The 15,374-nt window shown below is 33.8% G+C and overlaps 1 protein-coding gene across 4 annotated transcripts; it reads right to left on the minus strand.

Annotated features, from left to right (window-relative positions):
* Positions 1–4,879: 4,879 nt before the first annotated feature.
* On the minus strand, positions 4,880–15,076 carry LOC118063048 (protein HIGH CHLOROPHYLL FLUORESCENCE PHENOTYPE 173, chloroplastic). 4 transcript variants are annotated; one of them, XR_012169738.1, is made up of 18 exons: positions 14,917–15,076; positions 14,189–14,425; positions 13,940–14,101; positions 13,728–13,778; positions 13,043–13,177; positions 12,891–12,914; positions 12,647–12,758; positions 12,034–12,159; positions 11,868–11,917; positions 11,088–11,246; positions 10,910–11,005; positions 10,713–10,828; positions 10,491–10,614; positions 8,974–9,087; positions 8,529–8,609; positions 7,853–8,011; positions 7,695–7,764; positions 4,880–5,052 (listed from the first exon to the last, which is right to left on the minus strand). XR_012169738.1 is itself a non-coding variant. In XM_073408833.1 (17 exons), exons 1-16 carry the CDS (start codon positions 14,977–14,979, stop codon positions 7,865–7,867), a joined length of 1,698 nt encoding a protein of 565 aa, XP_073264934.1. In that variant the 5' UTR covers positions 14,980–15,076; the 3' UTR covers positions 4,880–5,083; positions 7,853–7,864. The 4 variants fall into 4 exon arrangements, 3 of the variants coding, with proteins under 3 accessions (XP_073264934.1, XP_073264933.1, XP_034932848.1); XM_073408833.1 differs by lacking the exon at positions 7,695–7,764 and having other exon boundaries at positions 4,880–5,083; positions 13,940–14,053; positions 14,240–14,425; XM_073408832.1 differs by lacking the exon at positions 7,695–7,764.
* Between the last annotated feature and the right edge of the window lie 298 nt (positions 15,077–15,374).

Here is a 15,374-nt window from a genome sequence, read left to right on the forward strand (position 1 = left end):
ATGTTATCTACTTTACAAGTTGGTGTTAACTAAATTGATCGTTTTAGAAGTTATTAGTGAGGCATATACAAAATACATTTTCTCACAAGTTATCACCTATACAAACAACTTATCTTATTTGTTAGTAGTGCGGTCACAAAACATCACTTACTAGTTAAATGTGTGGTCACAAGTATAGCCTATGTAAACAACTCATTTTACTGGTGCACAATATTTATAGTAAAGAAAATGTTTTCCATGATTTTCTCTATGAATAAAATGTATAGTAGGCATGTAACACTATCCCTAAAAGGATAAATTCATGTGATTTGAGGGTATATAGATACATAAGGATTACCAGGCGCATACATATAGAAAAATTCTTTAAAAACTATTTTCTATATTTTTCATTATTCTCCTCTCATACATTACTTTCCTCCCTCATTTCACTCACTTAAATATCAGAAGGTCTCATAACTATATAGAAAACTTGTTTTTATAAGAGAACATAAATTATCACAAATCTAAAAACATCATCCCATTAAGCAGATGTGGGAAACCCAAATCCATATGAAAATTTTCTGACTTGTTACATGATATTTTCTCAAGGAAATATGTAGTATAGGGAACTTAAACTCCATAGAACCAGGACAAAAATGTTATATAAGCACTAAGGGAAAACTAGTCTTCATTAGCCTGAATCCCTCTTTTGCCATTTATCAAGCTCCTATACTAAGTATTGACCTCGAGTAGTAGTTTGAGCTTGCCTTGGAAAACCCGCATCATTGCCTTGGAAAACCCGCATCAAAGTTAGGAACATTACATAGGTGGAAAAGTGAGGTAAAGTCCATATTAAAATCTTTTTACCTATTATAAAAGTGGAGATCACTCATTATATCCATTAATTGATCCTCCACCATGGTTTTTAAAGCATCAGTTCCTTTATATACCATTTAAAAATCTTCAAATATGTTTCGAAGGTTCTGCATATAAGCGAATTTAGTATAGGCATGATTAAATCCACGATCTAGCTCATGGTTATACCTTTTATATTTGTCTGTGTTGCTTTGATGCTTGAAGTTCTTTATAATACTCATGTGTCATACTGAAAGATCAAGTTATTTGCTTGCACTTGGCCTCATATCGCCTAGCAACTAATACCTACAATTAAACAACCTATGAAAAAGCCATATAATATGAGTATAAAAATAACAAGATAAATATAAAGCATAATATAGTGTAGCATTAATGATACTCATAAGAAAATTTATCTTCTTAATATGCCGTAAATGATCATAAAAGCTACTTCTGCATCCTAGTTGCTCTAAGTCTTCTAGGAATCATATGACATTTATATGAATTCGTTTATATTGTTTACCCCAATCATGGAAAGGTTATCTCCAAGCAATACCATAAAATATCTCTATTCTCTCATCCAAGTGGGTAGGCAGGAGTTACATAGCCTAATAGTTGATCTTGAAGCTGAAAACTAAAACCAATCATGGAGTAATGGGATGCATACATAGTATCAATTGTAGTAGTCTTAATTGAAAAAAAAAGGTTATCATAAGAGAATATGGGGGATTTAAGTGCACATCTCCTCTTATGCATGGCCAATGTAGAACATCAGAACCCATATTTATTTTTTATTTCTTCAGAAAAATCCTCTTTCTTAGTCTCCCTCTTTTCCAATCACTTCTTTCAAGTTAATTTTTCTTAAATGATGGTGAAGTTTCCTCACTTGTCTTATACAATCAAGATCGTTTGTTATAACAAATTAGAAAGTATTAAACACAATTATAATAATGAAAAACAAAGATAAATAAAAAGTTTAATCGTCTACATTCCTTACCATCCTCTAGGGAATATCCTTTGGCTAGGAGTAAGGTGTTACATTGATTAAGGCTATGCCATAATTGATTACATGATAACCTCTCAACACTAGTTAGATAAGGTACAATGTTATATTGCCCTCTAAGAACTCTCTTGGATGAAAGACTCTTTATGCCTCTTATGGATTATAAAAGAAGATAAGCAATGTGTATTTGACTATAATCTATTATCTCTTCTATTTTTTCATAGAATTTAATTTTTCTTGGAAAATTTTCTTTAAAGGACTGGTGGCATACATATAGAAAGTATAAAACCATATTATCCCTTAAGATTCATCTGCACACCCTAACAATATGTGTGTGTGTGTGTGTATTAATGGATTTTTCTCAAAGCATTCATGAATTTGATTAGCCACCTATTTAGGTGTAGCTGGCTCAAACTTATGCCATAAGTGAAGAATACATCATGGATAAAGTCATCAAGGGGTATTTTATATTCATATTTAAATAAACATAGAAAAATAATTATCTCTAACTCCTCATATGTAGCACTCTCAATTTCCCTGCTAATCCTTTTATAAGAGAGAGGAAGTCTAGCCAAGTATCTCATTCTCAATTTAGCATTTACTTTATCAACATTAGACCTAGTTATAGTAATAGAATAAGATTGGACTGATTGGTTCAAAGATGGACTAACTTGAGGCTCTTGCACTGCCTTTCTTGTCATTCTCTAGCCAAAATCCTCTGCCTCTTGACAAGGAACCATTTTGATTGAAAGTTGTTTTTAAACAACTTAGAGTTTATAAAATAAAATAGCATGATAAAAAGTTAGAATATAAATTGAATATGAAATATTTCTAACGTTAACAATGCAAGGAAATAAAAAAAGATTAATCTTGTTTGAATTAACCTCTCCTCATCTAAGCTTGGGAAGTCACTTAAACTCTCCTTGTTATTGAAGTACAAGATATGATGAAGGATGAAAAAATTAATACGGAGACATGTTTATATAGTGGTGAAGCGAACTTCTTACTTGACACATGTTAAGTGTATCTTGTCGCTGTCATGATAAAAATTCTATTTTAATGAAAAATCAATTCTCATATATGTATAGCACACAACTATTTCTATGTTAAATAATCATTTCAACCCAATAACTTAAGTTATTAGATGGGATTTCAAAATATGATTATATTATTTTTTAACACACTTATCAAGTGAAAGCCATTTGGACTTGAAACTTGTATAGCCTACAATACCTTATGCTTCATTTTTATCAAATAAACAAGGATGATGAGATTCAAACTCGTAATCACTTGCTTATCAAGGTTTTGATATTATGTCAAAAAACCAATTCAATCCAATAATTTAAACTTTTAAATAAAATTCAAAATATAATTTATATTATTTTCTACCACTTTTCTTTAATTGAAAGAAAAATAAATGACAATTCAAGTCCTAACCACACTACCATAATAGCTACTCCACACTTTGTAATGAAAATGCACTGGGTTATAGTTGCTTTTTAATGCCAAGTGATGGGAACAAAAGTTCAAGTCCAACCATGCTGCATTAACCAGTGTTCTTTCGTACTTTACAAGTCATAGGAACAATAATTAAGTCACAACTATGATGCTATAACAACTGCTCCACTTTATGGGGGAACTTTTATGCATACAAAGTTGTAAGTTTTTCTTTACACCAAGCCTTTTCTGACTTAAAATGACAACTCAGAATAATACTACAGTTTTTCAACATTTACTTTAGTTTAGGCAGCCTTGATGTAATAATCATTTTAGGGCAAACTTCAGTTTTGTCCTTACATCATTGTTCCATTCCTATCCTTATGTTTTGAAAGTTTTCAATTATATCCTATAGTTTCAAAAAGTTTCAATGTTACTCCTAACTACTAATAGCCTACATTTTGAATTTAGTTTGTGTTTTTTCTTTAGTAATTTGAAGTATTTTTGTGAGTTATTATAACATCTATGGGGATTTAGAGGAAGTCGTGAGATAAAAGTAAGAAAAATTATGGTAAGGATAAGAAGAAAAGTGAGCATTATCAAGTTATTTAGTAGTAAAGGGAAAATTGAAGCTTTTAAGAAACTATAGGGGTCAGATTGTGAGGCTTGAAGGTAAGGGTTAGAAGTTGAACAATGGTTACAGCACGAACATATAATTCACCATTTTCATTAATAAAAGTTACACTAGGCAATTCATAATAGTACTTTTGCAAAACCAAGAGAGGTGAGGTATCCTGTTCGAGTTCTCTTTCGCCAATTCATCCCTATATATATATATATATATATTAGAAGTTGCAAAATGTGGTGAAAAAACAATGTTTATACATCTATCTTTTCCAGCAACATTAATGAGAGTTCACACATGGGAGTGTTTTTATCCCCCCTCTGTCATCTTTACACACTAAGGTAATTCAGGACTGAATTACCAGGTTACAAAATGTACAAAATTAGGTGAAAAACTTTTATGCTTCTTTCTCCACAAAACACTGATGATGAGAGAGAATGGCTTTCAAAAACAGTGTAGTTTTTCTCCTTTTCCCTCTTTTGGGTCGATAAATCTGGACTTCCTTGCCGATGCGCGACTGTACCTATCAAAGGATCTCTCATTGCACCTTTCCCCATATTTTTCTTTGTTTTTTCTTTCGTCATGTATTGATCTCTTGTTGTCTTTTCACGGTTTTTCTTTGTTTTTACCTTGGTCATGTATGTACAACTGTTTTTTGGATACATTCGCCGTACATGTATCCTTTTATCAGTTCATGTTCAAAATTCAGACTTCGAAGACACTGCTGTACAAGATTCTGTCACGTTATTAATGATGGTCATTTTTTATAATATGGGAAACACTATTTACCTCATGGACTCACTTTGGTTGGTTTCATTGGGTCTGAATTCATATTATAATTACATTCAAAACTATGCTAAGTTTTCAGTGTAAGTAGGATGTTTAGGCTGCCCATGCAAGCGTGAAAGCATTTGTTCCTTGATTAAGTGCTGTAGTATATATTGTGAGAACAAGTGCAATTTAACTATGATATTGTGAGCTGTAAAAAAGGAAATTCAGTATATTTACGTCTAACAAATTACCAAAACTCATTTCAGTAACTATGTGTGTACAGGCAGTCATAATTTCTCAGCATTCACACCAACATGCTTCGACTTCTCATCCTGTATATATTTTTTTTGCTAGGGCACCTCATTGTTTTCTCAAGCAGCTCCTGCTTTGTTATCCATAGGAAAATCAATGATCTGCATTAATAAAACAGATTATGAAATAGATTATAGTACTAGGATATTATAACCGCTACAGTATAGTCAAGTTTGTGGATCTGCGCTGTTTGATTAATCAGCATTGCAGATGGTAGCCACTTCGTATTTTTGCAGTCGATCAAGGGATTTGCAGTACGGATACGCATGATTTTAAGCATAAGGTTTAAATAGCAAAATTTTAACTCTAGCTTCCCCCCAGGAATCATTCTACGCGCAGCCACTTTCATTGTCAGTATAAAATAGAGCTGATGAAACCAAGAAGGCAAGATTTTGACCCTAGCTTATTCCTTTTATCATTGATCATCTTCGTATAATCATTTTCAGCTTTATCTTTATTACTTAGCTGTTTTTCGAAATTCAGAACACCTGATGTTTGAAGAATTTTATTTGACTAAACTACAGGGGCTGTAAGTAGTGTAATCAAGGTTCTGTTCAGATTTGTTTTCAAGTTTTGCTAGATCTGAGCAACCCTTCTTAAAGTTCTCTCATTGCATTAGGGCTGCTAGCTACTTGTGTTTTGAATGATTAGCAATCAATTCATTTTGTCCCCTTCTGATATTGCCTCAGAACATCTGATGTAGTGAATAAGACGATGTCTTTCATTTATGGTTTGGCATTAGGAGAGATGAAGGCCTTCAATTGATACTATAATTGAACTCGAGGGTGAGCATTTTTCGAGAGAAGAATGTTGTACTTGGTAATAAATCAAGAACGAGTTCTTAACTTGGCGAGAATAATGCATTGAATAAGATGATGTATTTCCTTAATGGTTTGGCTTGGTTATATGTGTTTTGAAATAAATGAGTTAAAACATTGAATCTAGGACATTAGAAAGTTATGAAAAAATTATATAGCTTACTCCAAATTCAAGATAATTTTCATTTAAATCTCAAAGTTCATTTCATTTATTTTTCAATTTTTGATTAAAGAGAAGATATAGAAACTTGTAGAAAAACAAAGAGTAGAAAGAAAGACGCCAGTTTCTTTATTTTTCAACAATAAAACTCAATGTTTTTTTATGTCAATAGGTGTTTGATGGTGGTTGTTTTGAACCTTCATCTTACCTAGAAAAATAGATCTGGGTGGAGAGAGAGAAGGTTTTCCCAAATTGCTTTTGTTTTTTAGGACTATTGTGGGTGATTTTTTGGGGTCATTTAAGTGTAATTTTTAGGTTCTAAGGGTGTTTATTAGTTATTTTTTGGTCGTCTAATGATATATAAAGAATGTTGTGGTTAATCATTATATATTATATTTTAAATGAATTCTACTTGAGCATGGCTTCTATTTATATTTAGTCTCCTTTCCTTTGTGATTTGAATATTTATGGATTTTCCTCCTCTTTCCTTTTCCTCTCCACATTAACATCATAGAAAATTATGATAACGTCAAGCTCAAGTCCCTGCGCCCCATCTAAAATAGTTTTTGATGATAATCATGTAGTCAGCAGAAGATGGGGATCTATTGAAATTGATTTATAATCTTTTGTCCTGATGTTTTCTATTTTCTTGATTAGTTTGTTTCTCCTGTTTTTATTGCAATGTTTTCTTTCATTCTTTTAATTAAATAGTTTTGATGTAGGAAGATTTTTAGAGAAAGTTATTTGTTTACTTAATTACTTATATTTTTATTTAACTTAGGAATATATTTTCTCTTATGATGTTTTATTCTTTCAATTCATTTTAGAAATTTTGTTTTCTCTAATTGAGTTTAGGCTGAGTATGAAAGAGGTTATTTAGTTTATACATAAAAAAAATATTCAATAATAAAATTTTTAATTAAGATTTTTTGGTGTGGTGATCCTATGCGATAGAATCATGTGTTGTTTTGTGCTTGATGTCTTTTTTATGTTAATTTCATCTACATTGGTTGGTATCAAAACCCAGCAATTTCTAGAGATTAGTTGTTATATGCATTGAATAATCATCGCTAAAAGAAAAGATTATAAATAAGGACATGATATAAGAAAAGGGATGAGGAGGTTCTCCCCGAAAGAGATGTTGAGAAATCATGTCAATTAATGTTTTTTATGCAAAATTTAATATAAAAGGATTGTAATTCATATCTAAATTTATTATATACTCGAAGAGGAGAAAGAAAAGAGGTTGAAGAGTTTTGATTGAACATCCACAAAATTAAAGCAAGAACAATTTGAACATGGAAACAAGTTCCTTCCAGTCCAATCAAGGGATTTTTGGAGAAAGTTATTTGTTTTTAGTTACTTTTATTCTTATTAAGTTTAGGAAAATATTTTTATGGTGTTTTTACTCTTTCAATTTAGTTTAGAATTTTTTTTTTTAATTCAGTTTTACTTCTAAGACTAATATAAATTAAAATGTTTAGTTTGAATTTTAGGAGGTTACTTGAAGAAAAAATATTAGGTAATAACATTTTGAATTAAAGTTTTTTTTTTTTTTTGGTTTTGATATAATGATCCTATTCTATAGAATTATGTGTTATCTTTCTTGTGTTGTTCTGTGGATGTCAAGTTTCTTGGTGAAAGTTACTTTCATCTTTCAAAAAAAAAAAAAAAATCTATGATTTCCCCCAACGAAACAGTCCAATACTGGTAGTTATAGCTGGGAATTCCAACCTTGGTATTGCAGGTTCCAATCACAGATGGGTAGGTAAGAGCTGAGGGAACAAGACAGGGATACTTCCTACTGTGTAAGCCAAGGCTTCATTAGCCTTCCAATAAACCAGAAATGAGAAAGAGAACATGTCAATGCGAAAGCTAATATTGGAGCGCACCTATCATTCACATCAGACAGGAACAGGACTTTGTTCTAGCAATTCTTTCCCAGTGATGCCATCCTTCAAATCTTTAAAATAAATGTCGTAGTCCTTCTCCTGAGGTGGGTTTTCCAGATCTACTGTGAATGGTTCACTAAATGGAATCACACTTTTAACCTGCAAAAGAAGCATACATGAACAATGCTGTCCAAAGCTCTATTCTGGTAGAGCATACAGAAACATATTTTAGTTCATAACTACAACATTGATAAACTGGGATCCAAGATGAATAACTGGGATGAAGATATCTCATGCAACTAACCATGAAACCATTACAACAGTTTTCAACTCCAGTGTTGTGAATAAAAGACTTTTCACTCTGTATTCAAACATTTTGAAAAGAATTTCTCCGTTTCAGGACGATGTGCGATACAGAACACATTTAGCACCAAAAAGAATTATGGAGACAATCTGTGGATCGTTATCTAGCATCCAGTAGCTAGACAATTCACATAAGAGAAGTTGGGGGTAACTTATAATGCAAAGTGTGATATAGCCTGGATCCATTCCTTTAATTTTCTTCATTTTGTGTGATAGTTATGTACATTATTATTCGGAGAAAGACAGTGTTAGGTGTTTTAAGTGAAATGGCATCGAATTAATCATAACATATGCATGACAGAGAGAGTACCACCTCAAATGTCTTGTCAAGTGCATACGGGCTTTCCAAAGCTGCAATGCATATCCGAGCAATCTCTTCCCTTGATATTTTACCCTGCATGTATCAGATAAATAGTTATGGGAAGCAGAGCATTGACCACTGTCTATCCTTCAAGTTACAGCTGAAATTTAGAGAGTAGCTCGTTGCAGATAAAAGAACTCCAGTTCAATCATTTGACACAATCATGTAAAGATGTCCAGAAGGAGACAAGTCATTAAAAACATAGAGATTAGTAAACTTTCAGGAAGAACATAAAACATGGGAATTCCAAGTGCAAGATCTCAGTTTCAAATTATGACATGGGTGGTGGATACAGATTTAGGAGGAGGAGGAGAACTATCCCCGTTTTAGTGCACAAACAGATTCAAAAAATATATAGACAGAAAAGAAATGTGAAACTTCTATTTTAGTGCTTTACTGTTATATTGTCTCCTTGATCGAAAATGAGATCTGCTCCAGCAGGCTCCTCAGTTAAAGCACAAGGCCTGACAATTGCATATGGGATACCACTTTCACGTATCAAATCTTCCCCCTGTCAGAAAGCTAGCCACTGTGAGAAGGTGAAAAGAACTAAACATAGAATTCTAATTTCTAGATAAGAGGTTGAAATAAAGAAAAAGATAATTCAAGCTGAATGCACGCTGTTGTTGAGGAATTGATGATAGGTGGCGTAGACTACTTCAAAAATTGGTTATCTTTGCTTTCACACTTCATTTTCTAAGCCTCCTTCTTGTTCTATTTCTCAGAAATCAAACTTTAATTTTTTAAACTGTTTTAGGTGCAACAGATTAATACTTTCCTTAAATTTCCATCCTTTTCAACTCCAAGTTCTCTATACGATGCTAATAAATCAGACTTATTTTCTTCTTCAACTCAATTTATTCTCATGAGATCTTATGCATCTTTCATCCCTTTTACTTGAATAAAACATTTTCTGTGCTGTTTTGTGTGCCGCTGCATACGCACGCTAATATTGTACACAGGCAAGCTACTTGAGACAACCTTCTTTCACCTAGCAGTCAATTTTGCCACCTGTGGCCTTTCACAAATGCATTTGTTTCTTCTTCTAACTATTCTTTATTTATACAGGTAAAAATGTATGAAGCACACACTTGCAATAACAATCTACAGAACTGTAATGGTCGGGTTCTTCTCAATTTTTTTTCATGTCTGATCTACACAAATAATAAAGAAATCATTGCAAAGTGCACACCAATCCATCAGCAGCAGCTGGCAATTAAAGGAAGGCTACTTGTGCATGGAGCCTTTCAACAAAATGCTCTGCTAGGAAAACAGGAATCATCTAGATCTCTATGTGCAGAATGTGATTTCTACCTGTTATTTTCACTTTAATTAAAACTTCTATCCCCAACAAAGGCACCCACGAAGTACACATTTTTCCATATAATATCAAGTCCTGCTATGTTCAAGAGCTCCTTCTTGTAAATGCACTTCGTTAGCATCAATAGTCTTAAATAACTTCAAACTACTAGGTCATGGTTTGATTCGGTATGCACATGCATGCAAAATTCATTTCTAAACCCTTATTTTCCCATCAACTTTTAAACTCTTACTTGTAATAAATGCATTCAGGATCTCCATCTTTTCCCTTAATATTTACACAAATTCTTAGTATGATTAATTTCTCATTTTTCTAAAAATTTTCACCAGCTTCACATCAGATTCTTCAATTTTTATTTTCTATATATTATTAATCTTGTACCTTCTCTTTCCAGGTCCTACAATGGGATAAAGCTTTGATCCCATCAACCATTTAAGAAAATCTTTGTTGTTTCAATTCCCAATTCAGATTGCAGAAGTCCCAACACTTTGTAAGCCTAAGTGGAGAGCCATACTATGAAATAAACTATCAAGCTTTTCCAGGGAATAGAATCTGCAAATGCGTCAGCATCCTGTGTAAAAATGATAACCAACCTTCAACTTGAATGTTAGGATAAAATCTAGTTCCTTGTTCAAGCGGACAGCAGGAGGTTGTTTGCTGAGATCAAGACCAGGCCGATCTGGTCTGGTAACTCCTGCAGAGCTCACGTGTACAAACCTACAAGTGACAGGGCTCAGTGATAGAATTGAATTTTCCAGAAGATCCATTAAATTCAGGTACTTGGAAAGAGAATAAAAGGGAACCAAATGTTAAACCTAGGAGTTACAGGATCCTTTATAAATGTCCTTATGCTTGATACAGGAAGCTGAAATGGGCCTTCTACAAAAGTTGGATTCAATTTCCCATCATATTCAAACTTGCTGAACATAAGCTGAAAAAATACCAGTTCAATAACCTGATATAGGAAACTGGTGACGTTGAAAATAAATTTAACTTAATGAAAGAAGGATACCTGAAGTGAGACAATGCTCCTTGGATCAAAAGGGGGAGCATCTGATACAGTTCGTGCTCGAAATACAGGGACAAAAGAAGAAAAGGGCAGGCGTATCTGTAAAAGTAATCTGAAATGAGAAGAGAGGTTATTTTATTTAACACATTCAGATAACAAGGAGTTTTATGAGGTCACATACTGATTGCCATTGACCTTCTGTGGTGTCAAAGCTTGCTGTATAGCCAACAGTGTCCCAATCACGGCTAGTGCGAACAATAAGTTTATACCGACGTCCATCACCTTTAAGGCGTAGCTCCAAACCATCATATGAAGAAAGATCCTCAGGTACTGAAAAATTCTGAAAGGAAGTCCAAGAGGTTTAAATTCTTTAACAAGCTCCACTGACTGAACAGGAATACATCCATCACTATTTCCCACTGATATTTCCATTCTAACCACGATTAGATTAATGCCATTGCTTAGCAGAAGTAGAGATTTATATAGCCCATGTATTCTAAAGTTGAAAACTTTTCCTATGTAGAAAAGGCTAATAGTAACAGCATTGAGCAAACCTCAGCCCCTGTTCCCCCAGGCACCTTTCCAGAATCATTTCTGTTTCACTTGGTCCCCTCGTAATGATTATGGCGAAGAGAAAAAAGTGGAGAAACAGAAGGGTGTTCAGTTTAATTACATCAAATTCATGGACAGCCAATGTATTTTAATCTTATTATATTTCTAAACTTGGGAAAATGTTAAAAACACAACACGAGAAAAATATAAGTTAAAGAGTCAATAAGAAGACTAGTAGACACAATAAAGCTGCTGCTTTAAATCTTAGATTAAATATAGATTATCGTTAAAATCAAACAGTGACATAAATCACTACAGAAAATGGTGAAATAGCAAAAGTGGTCCAGGCACAGCGAAAAGACTATAGCAAAACAACAGTGACAAGTCAGGAAAAAATTCTGATAATTACCTTTGTTCTGATACTAGTGAAGCCACCATTGTTTGTAGTGGAAACAACGCCTGATGCGATATAAACATGCCGCGTGTAAGAGAGGGAAAATATGAAGAGAAAGCCATAAATGAACAGTATATTTGAGAAATACTGAATCAAGAAGAGTGTTTAACCACTGACAAACCTTTAAATAGCCCAGCTGGTCCACCTTTTTCCCCTCCAGTTGTATCAATTATAAAAGTGCTTTCACTAACTCCTCCCATCACAACATCATCTAAAGCCCCCCAAGCGAGATCTCTAAAACCATTGTCTGAAAAATTCAAGTTGGAGAAGAATCTCATTAACAAAGCATTCGTTTATCTAATAAATAATAACAAGATTTGAATTTTACTAAATGTGCATATTTTAGTTTCCACGGATTCAAAGATCAGAGCTCATGCTCACTAGCCACCACATCCAGCACAAGTTTTCATGTAGTTTGGTTGAACAGTGAGGATCATGCAACTGGATTTATCAAGTAAATATTCTGCAAGACTTTAGTATTTGTTTAAATAGATCAGAAATTTAATATAAAAACATTCATGCTACAAAATTATCATGTCCATGTCAGGTGTCATCCATACTGCTTCCTCATACTGCATGCTCTTGTTTAGCACAATACACCAACTCCAAACCCTCCCAGTCAAAAGGGAAAAAGAGAAACTAAAAATGAGAAACATTATCATATCTGTTTATTTTGAATCTAACTTGTATGCTACACGATTAGGTCATGCTAATATGGAGCATAAAAACAGCACCTTCACATCCAAATAGCAGTTTCCCATTTCGAAGGCCAACACTCCCCTTTACAGCATTAATCAAATTCCTCATCCCAACAAACTCTACCATTTCAGGTGAATCACCTTTAATCTGGCTTCGTCAATAAAACAAAACCACGCAGCCAAGCAGCCACACATTTGTTAGCAGCACAAGTTCGACACATACAACTTGTGGAAAGGAAGATTTTAAATGAACTCAACACAGATGTTAATCAGCACATACCTCTGGCTCGAAGAACTTGATTCCCTGCACCACATTAAAATTGAAAGTCAAATGCAAATCATAAAAAGGGAGACTAAAGATGGTCGAAACTAAATATTTAGATAAGCAAAGAGTATGGATAATCATCACGTAAACAATATTCAATACCATACTTGACTATATTTTTCCCTTTCTGGGGTGTCGCCTTCCTTTGGGCCAACAATGACAGAAGCAGCATTTATAACTTTCCTCACTCCTTTGAAGTACTCAGGCAACAAAGTGCTCTCTTTAGTAATGTCTCCAATGATCTGACAACTCAAGAAAGAAAGTAAGAAGAAAAGAGAGCAATTACAGAGCAAAGAACAGAGAAAAGATTTGGGTTTTATGAAGTTTAGATATTAGATGCAATTATATAATGTCAACATTCCAACAAGCAGTAAAATCAGAGAACCAGTCATCTTACACCTTAAGAAAGATTGCAACTCGTGCACAATGTTTTCAACACATAAATAAACATTCCATTTGATATATAAAATGCAGCTTCTATGGGATTTTCATTTGATCCTACAGTACGTGGTTTGAAGCAAGCATACCTTCCCTAATGCTTAAAGATCAGTCTCTCTCGCCATACTGGCACATCAAATGTTCTTCTTACATCATATTCATTATTTGGTGTATCAGGTAGGATCTAATTATTAGAAGAGCAAATGTTCTAAAGCTTTTGATTTCTTAAATTTCATGATCATAAAGCATTCCAATCAAAAGAGACATTCTAAAACACATTTTGGAGGAGAATATTTGATAAGTAGAATCACGATTCTTGTAATCATGATATGGTCTCGAAGGCAGTCAACTCACCAAGTCAATATCTGGTCCTAGCATCTTTCTTGCCTTTTCTTCATTTCTGGCCTGAGAGAAGTTTGACACAAAAACATACATAAATGGAAGGAAACATAATCTGTTTCTTTCTCTTCTCTATTCATAGATGTTCCCAAAAGAAACTGGGATGAGTGAAGTCAGGAACTAAAAAAATGAAAGAATGAATCTTAAACAAGATGAAAGCATTGTACCAATACTCGGACAGGCAGTCCCTTCTTCTGTAAGACGTCAACTACCCTTCTGCCAACACCACCTGTTGCTCCCACAACTAGGACAATACCAGAACTTTCCATTGACTTTTTGGGTTCGCTGGGTGATGGACTGGATAGTTTCTCAATTAAAAACTCAAAGAACTTCATAGATAATGAGTTGCTGTTAGTTGAGAAATTAATTTCTTGGTTTGATGAAATAAAAACTCCAATAGAAAACTAAATCCAAACCTTGGATGGAGATGGCGGTCCGTTGAAGAAATACAACGTTTTCAAAAACCTGCCCAAGTCCCAGCCCTGCTTTCCAGCTTCCGCTAATATGGGGCCCCTGTAAGTTCTATGAGCTGATTTCTGTCTATACTGCAGTCTATCATCAAGTTGAAAGATTGGTTTGGGAGGTGGAGAGGACAGCAACCAGGGATGAACTGAATTTTTAGAAAATTTGTTACAAACAAGTGATGAAGAACCCTGAAATGTCAGTTAATTATGTTATAGAAGTGACTCCAAATTTTCAATCAAAAGACAATCACAACAAAAAGGACAAAATCCTGCCATGTTCATGCTGCAATTCATTAACTCAATCAAGATGAGTTCAATAACCATGTAAACACAATCAAGATGAGTTTGTACTTAGTTTTACACAATTCATTAACTCATCACTATTATCATTATTACTTATATATTCAAGTGCAAGCAGCAATTACAGAGCACCTAAGAATCCAACATAACTTGCGACTACACAGCTAAGGAACATAAATTAGAAACTCCAATTTTCTAAAAGCTACATTAGACCCTTCCAGTAAGAAAACGACGATCAAGAATATCAATAGAATTAAAGGGGTTGCTTATGAAGCTCAAATTAACTAAAACACATGCAAAACCAAATCAAGAATCCATATGATCAAGTGGGATACATTTATAAGAACAGCACTACACACATCTGTATTGTGTCATCGTACCTGAAGGTTGAGGATAGAAGAAGTGCAGGGAGATGACAGTTTAGTAGAGTTAAAGCACTCCATTTGTTTAGTGGTAGAAACAGGACAGTTTCACAGAAGTTCGTAGAAGGCTTATGGTCGTGGTTTGTTGATTTTCCTGTTGTTTGTAGTATTACAGGGCGTAATATCCGCCACTCACTTCCACTTCGGCAAATTCAACCGTCCGTTTTAGAAGTTGAAAAAGGCCACATTTATTCTTTAATGGGCTGCATCAGTCACCGTGGGCTTTTGTTGGACTCACTATGGTTACCTAGGCCTGATTGATTTTCTGACAATTTGTGGGCTCAGAAGTAACCTCCTTCCTATGTGCACAGATATTGATCTAGCAAGCGAAGAGAAAAAATAAGCTTGGCCCAGCTAACCTCATTGACATGTAAATTGTGGATAAATAAAACAGAAGAGTTTTGAATTTGGAAACG

Source organism: Populus alba, chromosome 4 (assembly GCF_005239225.2).
Source record: "Populus alba chromosome 4, ASM523922v2, whole genome shotgun sequence".
NCBI classification, from domain to species: domain Eukaryota; kingdom Viridiplantae; phylum Streptophyta; class Magnoliopsida; order Malpighiales; family Salicaceae; genus Populus; species Populus alba.

Bases quoted from the DNA above. Each gene is read 5' to 3' on its own strand.
- LOC118063048 (XM_073408832.1), bottom strand. From the start codon at position 14,979: ATGGAGTGCTTTAACTCTACTAAACTGTCATCTCCCTGCACTTCTTCT. The intron at 14,102-14,188 runs GTTTGGATTTAG...TTATCTATGAAG, and splicing joins GACCGCCATCTCCATCCAAG to TTCTTTGAGTTTTTAATTGA. The intron at 13,178-13,727 runs GTGAGTTGACTG...TTGAGTTGTCAG, and splicing joins TAGGACCAGATATTGACTTG to ATCATTGGAGACATTACTAA.